The 19345-nt window shown below is 36.1% G+C and overlaps 1 protein-coding gene across 11 annotated transcripts in view; it reads left to right on the top strand.

Annotated features, from left to right (window-relative positions):
- Positions 1–19345, top strand: part of SNX7 (sorting nexin 7) — a 114086-nt gene that overhangs the window by 8404 nt on the left and 86337 nt on the right. For all 11 annotated transcript variants that reach the window (XR_004816564.2, XM_035717677.2, XM_035717680.2 and 8 more), the window contains exon 2: positions 15203–15385. Coding sequence is in view for 10 of the 11 variants with exons in the window: in XM_035717677.2 (XP_035573570.2) it covers positions 15203–15385 (183 nt within the window). In the remaining variant the exon portion in view is untranslated. The remainder of the gene's footprint in view (positions 1–15202; positions 15386–19345) is intronic.

Below are 19345 nucleotides of genomic sequence, written 5' to 3'. Positions count from 1 at the left end.
TTTAATCTAATTGAACATTGAGTAATATTTTCATCAGCTTTCACTAATTATGCTGTAGTAAGAGCAACAAGATCTCAGTGGCTTACCTACAATAGGGCTTATTTCTTTTTCATGAACCTGTCAACTGTAACTGAGCTATGGGTCAGTTTCAAGTTTTGAGTCTGTTTCACAGGTCTTCTTCATTTTGAGATCAAGACCGAAGGAGAAACCCCTAACTGGGACATTTCATTCCTCTAGCAGAGGGAAAAGAATATGAGCACAGGTAGAAATAGGCAATGGATCTCAAATCTGCCCAGACACATGCCATTATCCAAAGTAAGTCACTGATCCAATCCCTGTGGTGGGAAACTATTTTCCTTCTATAACGGGACACTAAAAATTAGCTGGCAGTTGACCAGGAGATAAAACCCTTTCATAGGATGACAGAAGGCCACTGGGAACAATCATACTGTCTCCCACAGTGGTCTTGTGGCAAAGTTAGAGGCAAATGGCATATTGGACCTTTCTGAATAAGGAAAAGCATTTCTTTTCTATAGGGTGTTAAGTATATATATAAAAAAATTCTGCTAGGTAAGGAGCATAATTGAGAAAAATTAGAAAAATTGAGAAAAAAAGCATAATTGAGAAAAAAAAAGCATTAGTCACGATTAATAATCTCCAATTGGCTGATGCTCATGATAGTCTGAGTGAGGCCATACAGATCCTTAAAAGCCTGTGTGCAACAAATGTCTCACTTTTGTATTTCTAGGTGGAACAGCCATTTATCATAGTGTTATCCCCTCCCTTTTTTTTTTTAAAGACCTATAAGAAGAAAATGTGAATACTTACAATTCTGACACAGTAAATAGTAAAATGAGTTTTGTTGTTTATACCTTCACGAAAGCTTGTGTGCCAGCCATTTGCTACCTTTCTGGTCCTCCACCATTCTGAGTCCTTTCCTGTCACAGGCTTCATTGGTTCTCTAGACTGGAATCTTTATCCCTCGGTGTTTTTAATGACTGGCTCCTTTTCAGTATGACCTCCTGAAAGACACCCTCCCTGATAATTATCAGGAGCATTCCTCTTTCTCCCTGCCTTCCTCCCTTAACCCAGCAACACACCCCACTTTTTTTTTTTTAAAAAAAAAAAGTGTAACCTTTTTTTTTTATCAATACTTACTCAAATCTGGAATTTTTAAGTTTTTTCTCTATGTTTTACCTGTTTATTATCTCCCACCCTCCCATTTAACCAAAGTATAAGCTTCATAAGAGCTCAGGAAACATCCCAGTCTTGACTCTTGTTGTAACCCCAAACCAGTGCCTGACACGTGGTTGACATTCAGTGAACATTTGTAAAATGAAGTAAAGCTGCTACACTGGGTGCGTTTTGCGTGTGCACATGGCTGGTGGTAATGGTAGTGGTGATTGAATCTTGACTCTGCCCGTTGAGATAAGTGATTTGGGAAGAATTATTATTATCCCTGTCCACCAGTTTATCTGTAAACTGCAGATGATGATAACTGCATTTACTTCCATCATGTTGTTGAGAGGATTAAATGAAGTAATGTAAGCATATGGTGCTAAGGCACACAGTCCCTGTCCCTTAGAAAATTTCAGTGTTTGCTCTTATGGTACAGAAGCTTAATGTTTTTAAGTTGTAGAAGCCTCTATTTTGCATTTGTAATGAGATCTTCAGAGACTCACAAACATATATTTGTTACTGTATATTCTTTTTAGTTACTATTTAGAGTGCTACCAGAATTTTGGTATTGTCTCTTAAATGCTATATTATAGGCTTACTCGTTTTATTGTTCTTTCCTTTATTGCGGGCTTTGCAAATACTGCATTTTTTACCCATTGAAGATTTGTGGCAACCTGTGTCAAGCAAGTCTCTTGGCAGCATTTTCCCTCTCTGCATCTCTATGTCACATTTTGGAAATTCTTGCAATATTTCAAACTTTTAAACTATTATATTTTTTATTGACTCGTGATCAATGATCTTTGATGTTATTATTGTATTTGTTTTGGGGTACCATAACCAGCACCCATATGAGACAGGGAACTTAATACACAAATATTGTGTGTGTTTTGGCTACACCATTGACTGGTCATTCCCCTGTTGCTCTTCCTCTCCCCTTGCCTTCCTATTTCCTGAGACACAATAATATTGAAATTAGGCCAATTAGTAACCCTACAGTAGCCGCTAAGTGTTCAAGTGAAAGGAAGAGGCACACATCTCTCACTTTAACTGAAAAACTAAAGGGATGTCTGGGTGGCTCAATGGTTAAAGATCTGCCTTTGGCTCAGGGCATGATCTGGGGTCTGGGGATTGAGTCCCCTATCGGGCTCCCTGCGGAAAGCCTGCTTCTCTCTCTGCCTATGTCTCTGCCTCCCTCTCTTTGTCTCTCATGAATAAATGAATAAAATCTTAAAGATAAATGAAAAATAGAAATGATTAAGGTTAAGGAGGAAGCATGTTGAAAATCAAGATACTCCAAAAGCTACGCCTCTTGCACTGAACAGCCAAGTTGTAAATACAAAGGAAAAGTCATAAAGGAAGTTAAAAGTGCTACTCCAGTGAACAGATGAATGGTAAAAAAAAAAAAAAAAAAAAAAAAAAAAAGAAAAGAAAAGAAAAATGAAGCAGTGGTATTACTGATCTGGAAAAATTTTTTAGTGGTCTGGATAGAAGATCAAATCAGCCACAATACTCCCTTAACTAAAAGCTTAAGCCAGAGCCAAGCCCTAACTCTTCAATTCCGTGAAGGCTGAGAGAGGTGAAGAAGCTGCTGGAGAAAAGTGTGAACCTAGCAGAGGTTAGTGAGGTTTAAGGAAAGAAACCATCTCCATAATATAAAAGTGCAAGGTGAAGCAGCAAGTGCTGATGAAGAAGCTACAGCAAGGTGTCCAGAAAATCTAGAAAGATAATTACTGAAGGTGGCTAAACTAAACCAAATGTTTTCAACGTAGAAGAAACAACTTTCTATTAGAAGAAGGTGCCATTTACAACTTTCATAGCTAGAGAGAAGTCAATGCCTGGCTTTGGAACTTCAAAAGACTGGCTGATTCTGTTGTTAGGGGCTAATGCAGCTGGTGACTTTAAGTTGAAGCTCATCTACCGTTCTGAAAGTCCTAGAGCCCCTAAGAATTACAAATCTACTCTGCCTGTATAAGTGGGACAACAAAGCCTGGATGACAGCACATCTGTTTGCAACATGGCTTACCAAATATTTTATGCCTAACATTGAGACCTCCTGCTCAGAAAAGGGATTATTTTCAAAATATTGCTGCTCGTTGACAATGCACCTGGTCACCCAAAAGCTCTGAAGAAGATGGACAGTGAGATTGGTGTTGATCTCATGCCTGTTAATACAACATCCATTCTGCAGCCCATGAATCAAGGAGTGATTTCAACTCCGTAAGTCTTATTAGTTAGGAAATACACTTCATAAGGCAGTAGCTGCCATGGTAAGATCTCTGATGGATCTGAGGGCAAAGTAAATTAAAAACCTTCTTCTAAATTAAAAACCTTCAAAAAAAAATAAATTAAAAACCTTCAGACTCACCATTCTGAGTGCCATTAAGAACATTTGTTTTCATGTGAAAGGGTCAAAATATCAACAGGAACAGGAATTTGGAACAAGTTTATTCCAGCCCTCATGGATGACCTGGAGGGGTTCAGGACTTCATTGGAGGCTGTAACTGCAGATGTGGTGGAGATAGAGAACTAGAAGCAGAAGTCGAGCCTGAACATGTGACTGTATGGCTGCAATCTCATGATCAAACTTTCAGGGATGAGGAGTTGCTTCTTATGGATGAGCAAAGACAGTTGTTTCCTGAGATGAAATCTACTCCTGGTGAAGATGCTGTGAAAATTGTTGTACTGACAACTGAGGATTTAGAATACTACATACATTTAGTTTAGTTGGTAAAGCAGCAGCAGGGCTTGAGAGGACTGACTCCAATTATGAAAGAAGTTCTGCTGTGGGTAAAAGTTAACAAATAGTATCACATGCTACAGAGAAATTGTTCAATTGATGCAGCGTACTTCATTGTCATCTAATTTTAAGAAATTGCTGTAGCCACCCCAGCCTTCAGCACCCACCGCCCTGGTTAGTCAACAGCCATCAGCATCCAGGCAAGCCCCTCCACTAGCAACAAGATTACATTTCACTGTAAGCTCTGATGATGGTTAGCAGTTTTTAGCAAAAGTGTTTTGAAATTAAGGTATATACCATAAAGTTTTCTAGACATAATGCTATTGCACACTCAATAGACTACAGTTTAGTGTAAACATAACTTTTATATGCACTGGGAAACCAAAAAATTCATTTGACTGACTTTATTGCAATATTCCCTTTATCATGGTTGTCTGGAATCCAACCCTCAACATCACCAGAACACTGGTGTATGTATATAGCTTCCCCGTTCAATGATTCATGATACATAGTATTTGTCATGTTATTTGAAAGTACTAGGCGATAAGAATACTCTTGGTACAGTTGTTCTGTCTACTAGTTTTCTTGATATATTATAAGCATATATTAAGTCTCTTCGGAATGCTTTTAAGGTTGTTGGCGTGGTTGGATATCAAGGCAACTCAACCTTTTCTGAGGCAACTCAACTATCTTTGTAGATAGTTTCTAGGAAAGATGGAGCTTTCGTTTAGGGGAGTAGTTTACTATGTGCCAGAATGCATTTTAGTCACGCCTATTGAGTGTACAGTCAATTGGCTGGGCTCCTTAGGAACCGGGTTTTTTAAATTTATGTTTTATTTATTACATTCCTGAGTTAGGTCTGCAGTGTTGTCTGCCCATAGAATGTATTTTCAACTTTATCAGGAGTTCTGGTTAGAGCAATTTTTTTTTTTTTTTTTTCCTGGCTTGGTCTGCTTCTACTTAGTCATCACTGAATCTATAAGAGGTTGTTAGCTGAAATTGTGTTTAATCGGTGTACCCCAAATTTATTTTGAGGCAAGTTTAATAGACCTTTGTCATTTGTGGAATTAGCATTAAGGGCTTTAAATATCTTTGGCATGCAGTAACATGACATATTGGGGACGCACACATATAACCGTGCCAGTGGTTTGGAGGACACACTTCGTGTGGGAGCCTCGCCTGTTTTTCAGCCTTAACATTTTACTTATTATTTACTTGTCCTAGCTTATATATGCAGTATGTTTACTGAGGTGAATAAGAATATTAATTTGTGTATGTGTGTCTGGATATTTTTTAAAAAGCCCTTAAAAGAATACGAATGGTAAAAATCCGGAACTTACTTAATTTTGCCTACCTCAATCAGACTTTATTTTTATTTCTAAGTTTTAGGAGAAAACTTTAAAAGAAAATTACTGTACAGTTTTCAATAATCAAGAATGTATCCTTATCCTGTTTGAACACACCTTCTATAACTTTTTAAATGATTCTTATAGAATATTTTCATAAATACAAAAAATATACAGATCTTCACTTATGATGAGGTTTTATCTTGGCAAAAGCATCGTAAAATGAAAATATTGGGAGTTGAAATGCACTTAATACACCTAATCTACCAAACATCATAGCTGGCCTAGCCTACCTTAAACATGCTCAGAATATTTACATCAGCCTACAGTTGACCAAGATCATCTAACACAAAGCCCGCTTTATAATAAAGTGGTGAATATTTCATTCACCTGAGATACTGAATTTCCCTGAATACTGTCCCTGAAAGTGAAAAACCAATTGATTGTGTGGGTGCAGCATGGTGGTAAGTGTATTGGATTTTTCCTCATGGTCTCATGGCTAACTGAACACTGCTTGCTCTCCAGCATCACCAGAGTGTTGTACCGTGTGCATATCGCTAGCCCAAGAAAAGATCAAAATTCGAAATCAAAGTTTGATTTTTACTGAATGTGTATCGCTTTCTCACCATTGTAAAATAAAAAATCTTAAATATTGCTATCTGGTTAAAGAAAAGGTTGGAGGGAGAATTAGGATATACTCAACAGGGTTGTGGTAAGGTTTACATAAAATAATTCATATAGAGCCTTCAAGTAGCTGATGTGTACATCACATTTATTCCTCATTTTTTTATCCTCTCCGATCCAAGGTGAGATATGACCTCTCTGCCTGGCTACAGAGACTTTTTCTTTTAGCGTACTACATTTTGGCGGAGGTGGACAGAAGGGAATGTTACGTCAAATAGAATGATGTGAAAAATTACTATGGTTAGTATATAGCTTTGTAGTGCACAAAACCCGAGGAAGTCCAAGTACATTCAAGGCGGCACTGTTAGAAAATAGAAATGCTAGAAACAGAAAAATGGATAAATAAATTATGGTATATGCATACAAGGGGATATATACTACATAGCCCTGGAAATTATGTCAAACAAGATTAGAGTGTTGTATGCCCCTTTATAGAACATGACACAGGCTGGCTTTTCCCCCAATCACATTTTCAGCAGTGTTCCACAGAAGGCCTTTCTGATTTTTGTATTATTATTATAAGCAGGCAGATTGGAAGGAGCTGTAAACCAAAACACAGCTGGTAAGTCTAAATATAGGCCCATCAGGATGAGTGTCCCTCATAACACAGTTTCTCAAACTCCTTCCACTTTAAGTTGCTTTTTTACCAGATGTCTCTTGGTGTGCGTGTTTCTTGCGCATCAGCAAATTTTGTTTGCATGGCCTTTTCATGCCACTATTCTGATTTATCACACTTCTCACATTGATTTTTTTCCCCCTCTACTTGTAAAAAAAAGAAAATAGCTGTTTGTGCACAGATGGTGGATCCGATTTAGTATTATCAGAGTAATTCATGTTATATTTATGAGATGTTTCCGAGTAGCCTTTTAGTGGGAGATATTCAGGAAGGACATTTCTTAGAAAGGTCATATCTCACCTTTTAACCTGTTTCTTTTGGAGTTTATTTCCTGAGTACTCAAGTACTGGCAGGCCATTGTTTTAAATTTCAGGGATGTATTTTATTTATTTCAGTAGTGGAACTTTTGAACCATCTAAAAGCATTCAAGGAGGGAGGCGAAAACATTTCTCAGAAATTACTGGAGTTGATTGTTAACCTGTAAGAGAATGAACGAATGGAGCCAGGATGAAATACAGTAATCATTAAGTACTTACTTCCTTTGTACCTTTACTTCCTTCTTAAATTTTTATTGTGTACAACTCTACATGTAGAAATGCTGTCAGTTTGCCAGGGCTTCCGTAACAAAGTCCAATAGAGTAGGTTTGTGAAACAAGAGACTTTTACTTTTTTCACAGTTCTGGAAGCTAGAAGTCTGAAGTGAAGGTGTCCGTGGGGTTGGTTTCTTCTGAAAACAGTGAGGAAGGAGTCTGTTCCCAGGCCTCTCAACCTTGGTGTCTTCTTATGTTTCCTAACCATCTTCCCACTACACATGTCTCTGTTTCCAAATTTGTTCTTTTTATAAAGACATTGGTCATATTGCATAAGGACCCACCCCAGTGGTCACATTTTGACTTAATAACCTCTGTAAAGACCCTATCTCCAAATAAGGTCACATTCTGAGGTATGGGGTATTAGGTCTCTTCAAACATTGGAATTTTGGAAGGACGCAGTTTACCAACAAATGCTTCTGCCAAACCAAATGTAACAACAAGGAAAACTTACACTTAATTTGTAAGTGATTGTGTCAATAAATATCAATATCATGGTGATATAATTGTAATGTCCGTTTATTTCTGTAAAGTCATTTAACTGTTTTTTCTTATGATGGGTTTGTTGGTTTGGAATAAGGGTAGAAGGCAACTGCTTCCTGTAATAATTTGGCTTCACTATTATACATGTATGTTCACATCTGGGCTTGAAACCATCCCAAGATTTTTGGTGTGTGTGTGCCTGTGTGTCTTCACTGTGCTGGCTGTAAGAAAGGCATTCAGTGTTATTTAAGAAGTAGAGATTTACCACACAATTTCTGCTTCTGCTTCTGCTTTAATCTGCTTTAATCTCTTGAAGAAAGAAAATGAAATGGTGTACTTTCATTGTCTAAAAGATCATAGGATGATGGACATCTATCCAAATGCTAAGAATGAATGAATGTGTAAATAAGGTTTGGGGATGGGGGTGGGAGACAGAAAAGAGAGAGAGAACTAACAGGAGAAAGAAGCACACATTATTGTGGAGGTGAAACCTTTGTTTGGAAAGAACAAATTTTAATGATCCATTTCTCCTGAAAAGCATCCACCACAAAAGGTTAAATGGAGGGCTTTTTTGGTTAATTGCTTCTTTGAATCTTCTCAAACACTTACTTCTCTTATTCATGTCCAAGTGTAAATCTTTTAAGCATTGTCATTATATTTTCTTTTCCTTTTTTTTTTTGAAGTGAATATAAAACTCTTTGGATAGTCACTTTTATTGAGGTTTTAAGAATGTTTTTGAGTGATTCATAGTAATTTAAATCCTTCTACTGAAATCTTGGATGTTGCTAAATTTCAGCCTGTAATTTTCTTCCTTTGCTCGATATTGAAGCATATTTTTGACACCACACTACTCATTGGAATTGTGAGCCTTTGTAAATTCATGCAGATCTTTCCCACTCTACAAAAGGATGCATTTTAAGCAGAAGAAATAGAATGCTAAATTATGTAGTAGGTATAAGAAGTGGGTTGTGGTGAGTTAAGAGGGTGACTACAAAGAATACCAAAGCACACGGTGGTATGCAGTGTCAGGGAAATTTAAAGGACGTTTGCCTGTCACATAAAAATTTGTCATCTTAAAAGGCTACTACAGGTTCCCCCCACCCATCTAAAAATAGAGCATTCCTATGAAACCTTTTGTAAGCTGAAATGGCATAAAACAAAGAACCAATTACCATTAATCTATATGGAAAAATTTTTTTGAGCATTTCCAGACCCAAAACACAATCTCTCTTAGGCTTTTCTGATACCTTAGGAAACATTTTGCTAATGGATGCACAAAATAAATCCAGATGAGGCACAGATGCTCACAGGCACAGTTAAGTCATAAAGTTGGATGCCACGAGGCTGAGTGTAGTTCCCAGGGAAGGAGCCTGGTGGCGCCACTCTTACTGCTTGGGGTGCACCCCGCTTTTCTAAGGGCTTGCTGCGGAACAGTTGCTGAACACTATTTTTGCTTTTCGCCTTTTTTTCTAAAGAGTGAAAATCCTCTTTGGATTGCAAAAATAGATACTTTATGTGGTGAAGTGGCTATGCTATACACAATATATATACTATACAGAGAGATATTTTTGTACATTCTGATTGCATATTTATTTGGAACCTCTAAATTACGTTTTAAAATGATTCCTTAGTGTTCCATTGTGTTAGCCTTCTGTAATTTACTTTGACTCTCCAATTTTCATGTGATTCCAGACATTTTTAGATTTCCCATTTAATTATGCAACTTTGATGAGTTAAGAAAAAAAAATGTAATCCAAGGTCTTTTGTCCAATTGGCTCTAGACACCTGTTTCAACTTATTACAGTAGTTCTTTTTTTTTTTTTTTAAGATTTTATTTATTTATTCATGAAACACAGAGAGAGGCAGAGACATCGACAGAGGGAGAAGCTCCCTGCTGGGAGCCTGTTTGGGGGGAAGGACTCTGGATTCTACCCCTGGGTCCCCAAATCATGCCCTGAGCCAAAGGTAGACTCTCACCCGCTAAGCCACCCACGCGTCCCTATTACAGTCGTTCTTACTGCCTTTGAACATATAATACACAGTGTTGACACTAACAATTTTAATATCTTTCTCAACGTATGTTTACTTTAGAATATTTGGACATGCAGGAACTCACAGAAAATATTAAACTCCTCAGCAATCCCAATAACTGGAATAGCTTTTATTAACTTTTTTGGTATAGCTTATAAGCTTGTGTCCTTTTTCTCTCACTTTTTCTTTCCTACTTTATCTCTCACACACATATACACATAAGAATCTAATCGTACACAAATTTTATATCCTGTTGTTTTCTTTTAATAACATACTGTAACCATTTTTCCAATATACTGTATTCTAAGTTACTCCTAGAATGTTACTTTTAATCACTTTACTATATTCTATCATATGGATAGAGTTTATTGTAGCCTATCAACAGGCATATACCATAATTTACTTTGCTAAACTTTTATTGCAAGACATTTATTGTTTCTGTTTTTGTGTTTCATTAATACAACTGTTACTGTCTTCTGTCCCTTGGTCTAAATCATGCCTAAGTCTTTTTCCTTTCCCAGATCATTTTGTAATCACAATAACCTGAACCTTCTTAATTTAAACAATCATTGTTGTTCTTCTCTTCAACTGGTGTTGAGTATCTCCTGTATTACTGCATTGAGGAGTTACCCAAATGCTATATTATAGTTCGCATAACTAACTTTTTGTGTGGGAAGAACCTTGAGAACAGTACTGCAGATATTACTGATGCTTCTTCAAAAGGATTTTAAGTTGATTTGTTTTGGGGGAAAAAATAAGTCCATATTAGGATTTCAATCTTTTTTCATTCTTAGTACCACAAAAGTGTTCCTTTTCTTAAAATATATGGTTTTTGCTACATTTTTCTATATTAATACATTTAGAAGTTGTACTGTTTTAGCCTTTCACGTGGGAGAGATTTTGCAGATTTTCAACTCCAAATCCTCATTTTAACCTCCAAAGGCTGAATTAATTGTTCAAGTTATCTGCTTAGTGAGTGGGAGAGAAAGGACTGGGACCCAGTTTTGGGCCTCCTTTGTAATGATTTTTTTTTTTTTTTCATTTAGTGTTGACTAACTCGGGTGCTAAGTTATGATGGACTTTGTTGCAGAATTCATTTCTAAGTGTGTTGGTTAAATTTAGTCTGTTCAAACAGACAAAAGTTTTGATTCTGACACCTGTATTCTTAATTTTGAAGGAAAAATGATATCTAAAAGAAAGTATAGAATTGGGAATAAGTCATTATTACTACTGAAAAAATAAATGTCATATTGAAACTGTTTTATCTGTGCATATGAATAACACATTACTTGTATTTAAAATTTTACTGCATATTAACCTTTTGTTTCATTTAAAAACTTTTATTAAAAAAATAACATGCAGCCTTTCTCTTCCCTTTTTAAAAAACAAACTATTGAAGATGCCTGAGGAAATAACCAGTGTGTCCAAGGAAGTAGCCAGAGGGATTGGGGCTGGGGAGGGATCCAGTGTGGTTGTGAAAGAGATAAGACTGCCGTTGCTTATGTGGTCGGGACTGAGGAGACAGCTGGCCTGGTTGGGAGATTGATATGTGTAGGAGGATTGACCATATTTGTAAATATCTTTAGGATAGTGGGAGCCAGGCTTCTTTCTGCTGGAGAAAAGAGTTACAAATATGGGAAGAGGTAAGGTGGGAAAGGTCAGATGGTGTCAAAGTGTAATTGGAGGTATCCGTCTGAACTCATGGTATTTAATATATAGATAGATAGATCCAGATGAGTGTGTGCATGGGTGTGTGTGTGTGTGTGTGTGTATTATACATATATTTCTTGTCATTCACATCTTGGTTTCCAAATTCCAATTTCCTCCAAAAGGAACCAGAACTCTTTGGAGAGATGTCTGATTCCATAGCTGGGTCAGGGAAAATATAAACCTGAAACATCTTCTTATGTCAAGTTGCTATATAAAGTGCTCAAGGAATAATTAAGATGTATCAAAAACACACAGGTGCCAGGATTAAGGGGGGTTCCACTAGGTAGGTTTTGGACACTTATAACATCAAAATAAATTATAATATTAATGGATTATAACCCACTGAATAACATAGGAATCTGTGAGTCTATACTTACATAATTAATTGACTAAGTAAATAAATATTCTTTATTCTCCTTAGTAAGAAACCTACAGATAATGTCAAAATGGAAAAAAAAAAAAAAGCAAAGCATATGTTGTTTTGAAATAAGAAATGTAACAAGGAACAAAAAGAGCTAATAGAGTTCTGCATTTGCTTCTGAGGGGCATGAACTGGGAATAGCAATTCTGGAACAGAGAAAGCTGCTTTTTAATTTTAATTTGTTTTATTTTAAGCTTTGTAGAATTTGTAGAATTATTTGACTTTTAAAAACTGTAAATATACTTTTTTATTTTGAACTAACTTCAAACTGGGAGAAAAGTTGCAATACTTTGAACCTTGATTTCCCAATGACTGCCATTTCACAACTTTTGCTTTCACTCTCTGTAAGTTGAGTAAATTGGAGACGTGATGTTGTATTACCCCTAATTAGGTCTGCATATGTTTTTCAAAAACAGAGACACCCTCCTATCTAATCACAGTATACCTATCCAAATCAGGAAACTAATATTGACACAATACTACATTATAATCCACAGACCCTTTCAGATTTCTCTAGTTGTCCCAATAACATTGTGTAGAGAGAATAAATGAAGGTTCTCTTCCTTTAATATGGAATCCAATTCAAGATCTCATGTTATATTTAGATATTATGTCTCTTGGGTCTTCTTCAGTCTGGAACAGTTGCTCATCTTCCTTTTTTCCATCACAGTAATTGCATTTTTTAAGCTATTTTATAAGCACTGTCTCATCCCTTCAAGCATTTGCAGTATTTTTCTTCTGATCAGTATAATTATATCACCATTTTTAGTTAAATTCAGGGTTAGGAACTATTTGTTTTTGTTCACTGTCAAACCATGTACTGAACTATGATTATGTTTTCATTCTTGTATATGTTTTGCTTTCTTGAGATTCATCATTCATTTATTCTTTTATTTATTTATTTTAGATTTATTTTTAATTTTTTTATCATTTATTCTTTTATTCATTCATTTCCTCTACTTCTTTATCCCTTGTTCTTGATTTCTCTCCATCGTGGCTTTCTCTGCACCCATCACAATTCATCTACAAAATCTTACACGGCATGCTTCCTCTCATTATGTTTAAACATATCATGTATTCTGTTACCTCCCTCCCTTTAACCCTCTCTCCCTTTCCCTTTCTCTTTCTTTCTTTCTCTTTCTTTCCCTCTCTCTTCCTGTTAGTCTTTCTCCGTCCTGCCTTTTTCTTCCTTTCTTCTCTTGTTCTTCCTTTTTCCGTTCATACTCCCCTGTGTCTGTCTTTCCTTCTATCCGTCCTTCCTTCCTCCCTCTCTTCCTTTATTATTTTTTCCCTATTCACCTCCCTGCCTTCCTGGTGACTCTGTCTTCCTGACCAGGTCTGTATAGGTTGTTCTCTGGTTCTGCTGCAAAGCTGTTAACCTGGAACATTTCTTCACAGTCATTCAAAGAATTTCCTCTGGTTCTCTTTTCTGTTGAATCTACTGTTTTTAGATCCTATTTCTTCCTCTTCTTTTTTTTTTTAAGATTTATTTATTTATTTATTTATTTATTTTGAAGGGCAGGGAGGAGCAGAGGGAGAGAGAGAATCTCAAGCAGACTCCCTGCTGAGTGTGAGCCCTCTGCTGGGCTTCATCCCACAACCCTGAGATCATGACCTGAGCCGAAACCAAGAGTCGAACACTCAACTGACTGACCCACCCAGGTGCCCCTAGATTGTTTCTTCTTGCTATATGCCTTATTTTGGAAAATTAAAGAAGCTTCCAAAGAATGGGTGCATGGGTAAAACAGTTTTTGAAGTCTTTTATATATCTGAAATGGCTTTAATTGACATGTATATTTGAATGACAGTTTGCCTGGCTATATAGAGTCCTAAGTAGAAGATATAGTCTCCTCTCAAAATCTGGAAGATATTTTACTGTCATTTAGTTTTCTGTGTTACCATTGAGAAATCTGAAGCCATTCTGATTCCTGAGATTCCTGTTGTATTTTAACTGTTTTTATTCTCTCTGGAAGCTAACCTCTATTATGAAATGTCATAGTAATGGAGGGTTGCAGGAGCACATCCACCCCACAACTGCCCCATTCATTTTGAAGAGGCAGGAGAGGCCCTAGCAACCTGGAAACATTTCAGTTTAAAGTACATTTTCCTCCTTCATTTTATGGAATCCGTTTTATTAAGGCACTGCCTGCCTGGATCTTTTAATTTCTAAAAACACTTCCTTCTCCTTTTCTATCTCTTGTTCTTTTAATTCAGCTTAGTTCTTGAGTTCTAGCTTTCAAACTTCCTGTTGAGTTGTTATCTTATTAACATATTTCAATTTTCATGAGCCTCCTTTTTTATTGTCTTGCTGCTGTTCTCTGATTTTTTTTAAAGAATATAACTCCTGTTTTTATTCATGAATTAGATATCATGCTTATCTCTGATGATTTCATCTATTTTTTGTAACCATTCTGTTCTGTAACTGCTTCCTGCCTTGTGTTTGTGAGTCTTTCACATCAGAGGCTTTCCACTTATTTTAGATATTTAGTAGCTCCTACATCAGGCAATAAAAAGTGGAGTAGATATTCAGCACGTATGATAGGGGCTTCACCTCAGAGTGATTATTCAAAGACCTGGCTAATTCATTCAGGGACTGCAACTCTTAATTTTTTCTCAGAACGGTGAGGTAAGAGCGGAACCCTCAGATCACTACGTGGAATTTCGCACCTTGCTGCCAGCATCCTTGGCGCCAGATGAGGGAAGAGGGCTGGCTATCTTCCCATCTAGTCTATAGGACTTTTCCTTGCTATCTCTTTCTCCACTCTGCCTGGCATCCTTGAGTTCAGAGATAATAGAGAAAGTAAACTTCGAGTTTTCAGCAAAATTGGGGGAGAAATGTGACTGATGACAATGGGGTAGGTGAGGGAATCTGAGGTACTCTTTCTTTTTTTGTTTGTTTTTTAGCTTTTCAACCAATCCTCTGGTTTTAGCTCTACCATCACTCTGTGTGTCCACAGGTTTGTGGTGCCTGTAACCCTTAAGTCTCTCTTAGATTCTTTCATGCTTTCTAAGTTTACCATCATTTCCTAGGTTTACTGTTCAGCTTTCTCTGCTCTGCTATTTCAGTGATCCCTCAACAATCAGATTTCCAGTTTCCAAAGAGTAGTTGCTTTTGTTTGCTTAGCGCCTCTCTCTCTCTCCTTTATTACCTTGAGGGTTTATGGCTTTTTATGCCTTTTTTGTCTTGTTTTACTTTACTTTGTTAGTTTCTTTTCTGTCATTTTTAAAGTGGGATTTTAATAGGAAACAGATAAAAATACATGTTCAACATGCCATATTTAACTAGGAGTCCAATCATCCCTTTTGTTCTTGACATATTTCATTAGTATTCATAGTTACTAAGAAAAAGAGGATTTTAAACTTACTTTTATAGATGTTAAGTTTTGAATGTGGTTTATTCCTTAGGATGCCTCATTGATGGACATGAATTCCTTCAGCCCTATGATGCCAACATCTCCTCTGTCGATGATAAACCAAGTCAAATTTGAAGATGAACCAGATTTGAAAGATCTCTTCATTACAGTTGATGAACCTGAAAGCCATGTTACTACAATTGAAACTTTCATTACTTACAGGATTATTACTAAGGTAAATTTTTAGTGAACACTTTCTTGGATAAAGTTATTTTCTGAACTTTTGCAAGTACTTTTTGTTTGCTATGACTCTCAACAGTAGAGAATCTTAGCTGAATTGACTTATTTTTTTCCAACCATTTTGGGTAAGACATTGCATCTAATCTACCCTTAACCTCTTCTGTATGAAATCAGTGAAATTCAAATTACAGCAGTCACTCATTTCTTTTTTTCTTTTTAGCAGTTGTGCATCTTGAAATAGGAACATTTCGTTTTTAGTTTCAAAAATTATAAACAAATATCTTTGGAAAAGAAGAGCCTCAGTTTATTAATAAAGACAACTAGTTAAAAACATGATACAATATTTTGTTGTAGCACTTCTTTAAAGATTACAAAATATAATTTCATTTGTTTTCCAAGTAAAAGCAAGTGGCTCCTTTGTAAGATATTGTTAGTTGTCCAGTAACTCAAAGGAAGAGTAAATCTAGAACCCAATTCTCCTTAATCCTAGGACAAGGCTATCAAAGTAAAATAACCAAATAGTATAACTGTTTTTTTTAAAAAATCCTTTATGTAATAACAGCTTTTAAGAATTATATTCATGTTATAATATTTTCTTTATGAAGCCTCACCCTAATCTTTGTAGTACATCTTCTGTGTAGATGAAAAGGTTTTAGACCATCTTCCTGTAATCACTTCTTCCAGTGCAAATTTCACCTTTGCTGCTAGTTATGTTTCATTAAAAAACACGTATCTGATCTGTTCACTCAGATTCTTAAAATCCTTCCTTGGTTCCTCATCTCTTATAGAACAAAGTGCAAATTCCTTGGAATGACATATAAGGAACTTTTCAGTCTGATGCCAGCTTACTGTATAAGACTTATCTCCTGCTCATTTCAATACCCTGCTCTCCACTGATCTTTGTTATCTGAATACTCATGACTTTGCATATACTTTTTCTTGTTTGCTATGTCTGTCCTTCCTCTTCTAGACAGAAGAACTACTGTTTACTTTTCCACAACTAAAAATGATGCCTGCCTGGCCCCTGCCCCCTGCACCTACAGGCTGAAAGTCTTCTTTCTTTCTTCTGTTTTCACATGTTGTTCTAATTGAAGTCTTAAAGAATGTAAAGCATCAGAATCAGTATAGCAAGGAAATTAAAGGCCTATATTTAATCCTTCTAAGTCTTTGAGTCTTTTTTTCTTTTTAAATCTATAACACGGAAATGATCATCGAACCTGGTTCTGTAGAGTTGCTGTACGAATCAATTTAGCATTGGTAATCAATGTAAAACACTTAGCAAAATGCCTGGCACATAATGAATTTTCAGTATTTGCCTATCTGTGAGTAGATAATATGTATTTATTGGTATTTATTCCTAACAAGTCTGTGAGCTTCACAAGGAAGGTAATTGTATCTTAAGTTATCCATATTTCTAAATACAGAGGATATAATAAATAAGCAGTTTCACTTTTTGGTGAACGGATGAGTGAAGAAATTTATGGTATCATACTCATATCAAGAGACTGTAGAGCAAGATAGCATGGGATTGAATCTTGATTACTCCTCTTTCTTGGTATGTGTCTTAGGCAATTTAATTCACCTCTCTATGCTTAGTTTCCTCAGTTGTAAATAAGATAACAGTATTAACCTTGTAGGGTCTTTGTGAATATTTCATGTGTTTATACAGACATTCTGTTAAGAATCGAACCAGATTTCTCCTGGTATTACTATTTTAATTATAAGCATCCATTGTCATCATCCTTCCTAGCAAAGAATTTGTGCAACTGAATTATTTTCCCATCATTATTTGTTTCACTTAGAAAGACACTTTATTTATAAGCCACCCTGTGAATTTTACTCTAATCACAGACATAGAATTCTGATGAGTTATCCATATTTACATTATACTTTAAGTATACTGCTCTTATAGTACTAGTAATAGGGATAATATTACAGTAGTAACGTTTATTGTGTGATTACTTTGTGCAAAGCAATGTTCTAACCACTTTATACGTATTAACTTAGATGTTAGGAGTTACCCCCATTTTGTGCATGAGGACACCGAAACTCAGTAACGTGCCAGAGGTTACCTACCATAATGATTACCTGAGCTGGGTTTTAAATCCAGACTATTTACTTTCACATGATATGTGTTTTCTGTTATACTTTGGTGCATCTCTACATGGTTATGGCAAACTATCTTTCATTTCACTATTATGAAATAGACTGTTATACAAGTCTCTTTGTTCTACTTCTGATTATTTTTACTACATCCTAGTATATAGACTATAACTATATATACTAAAATATGTATTACAGATACAAATGTATAAACATTTGGTAGATATATATTTTGTTATCAAATAGAGTCTTTTCTTTACTATTCACTTATTATCATTTATTCACTTTTTCCTATATTCAGTGAAGTTTTGTTGAGTGCCAATTACATCCCAGGTACTGTGCTTGTATTTTGAGACTTCACCAGCAATCAAGACAGACATACTCTCTGCCTTCATGGAGCTTTCAGCCTAGGACGGGTGATGGATATTATACAATTACATGCTTAACTCTTTAATTATAGTCACAAATGCTTTGAGAGAAAAATACAGCATTTCATGAGCATGGGCACCCCATTTCGTTTAGAGGTTCAGAAGTGGTTTCCCTGAGTTTTAGTTGTATGAAAATTTATAGTTATAGGCATTAAGATTATAACGGTAGGGATACCTGGATGGCTCAGTGGTTGAACGTTTGCTTTTGGCTCAGGGCGTGATCCCAGAGTCCTGGGATTGAGTCCTGCATCAGGCAACCCACAGGGAGCCTGATTCTCCCTCTGTCTGTGTCTCTGCCTCTCTCTGTGTGTCTCTCATGAATAAGTAAGTAAAATATTTTAAAAAATATTATAAGGGTAAATGCACATATACGTATGCACATATGTACACTGACAATATCCTACTTAGGAATACTTAAGAATGACGTGGCTGTAAATAATTATGAGTGTCAGGAAGCCCATGTTCCAAGGATCTCTTGTTCTTGTGGGAAATTACCCTTTAATCTCCAGGTTAGAATATCTGAAGTGATAGCTCTAAAGAAGTACTTTCTCTTTTGGAGATGAAGAGATGTGACTTCCTTTAACACATACAGAAACAAGAGTGAAGAGATGTAACAGGGGTCTTCCCTCTCACATCCTCATTATGAAGATAGACTCCTAGATGCCTGCCAGTGTGGAGTAGGGGTTAAAGTATATTCCTGATCCTAAGGTTCCTCTCCCCTCAGAAACAGTTTTCTAAATCCTGAAAGCCCAGAGTCACTACCCTTGACCAAAGGTCACTGCTTGTTGAATGAGTATATTTTGAGGTATGGATCTCATGAGTTAGTTTAGTCCTCAACTTCAAGTACCCAACTTTTTATGGTCAGACATGAAAGATTAAACACCATTTACAATATGGCTTCCATGGAAAACTGTATTCTATATTAGAAGCATTATTCGTGCTTCAAAATAACTTTTTGGAACACCAGTTCTAAGTTGGAGATCTGTCATCAAACCCTGTTATTCCTGTAGTTGGAAGCTTCTGTCTATCTTCTAATGATCAAAATTGACCACTTTAGGTGGGACAATGATTTTGTCCCTGCTGTTGGGAAATTAATCATGATCTGAACCTAGTTAATAATATTTGTTTTCCTTGCCATATCTTAGTCTTATAACTCTTTGGCAATAGAATTAATTCTTAAAGTAGCATGAACGAACACACTGTTTTTGAAACTAGTACTCATCTTCTGTTTTCTTCCTCTGGTATTGCAGTATGTTAGAAAACTCTTCTAAGTCAATGACTGAGTGATGGGTACAGAATCAACCAATTATTTGACTTGATTTTACATCTTCCTCTTGCCAGAATTTATATCAGATTGTTCTATGTTTACTTAAAGTGTTGAAAATTCTTGAGGACACACAAAGCTCTTCACTGCCCAATTTTGG

The sequence above is a fragment of the Canis lupus genome, chromosome 6, assembly GCF_003254725.2.
Source record: "Canis lupus dingo isolate Sandy chromosome 6, ASM325472v2, whole genome shotgun sequence".
Classification (NCBI taxonomy): domain Eukaryota; kingdom Metazoa; phylum Chordata; class Mammalia; order Carnivora; family Canidae; genus Canis; species Canis lupus.
Note: the sequence above shows the minus strand (reverse complement) of the source record. Positions and strands in the feature narration are given on the sequence as shown.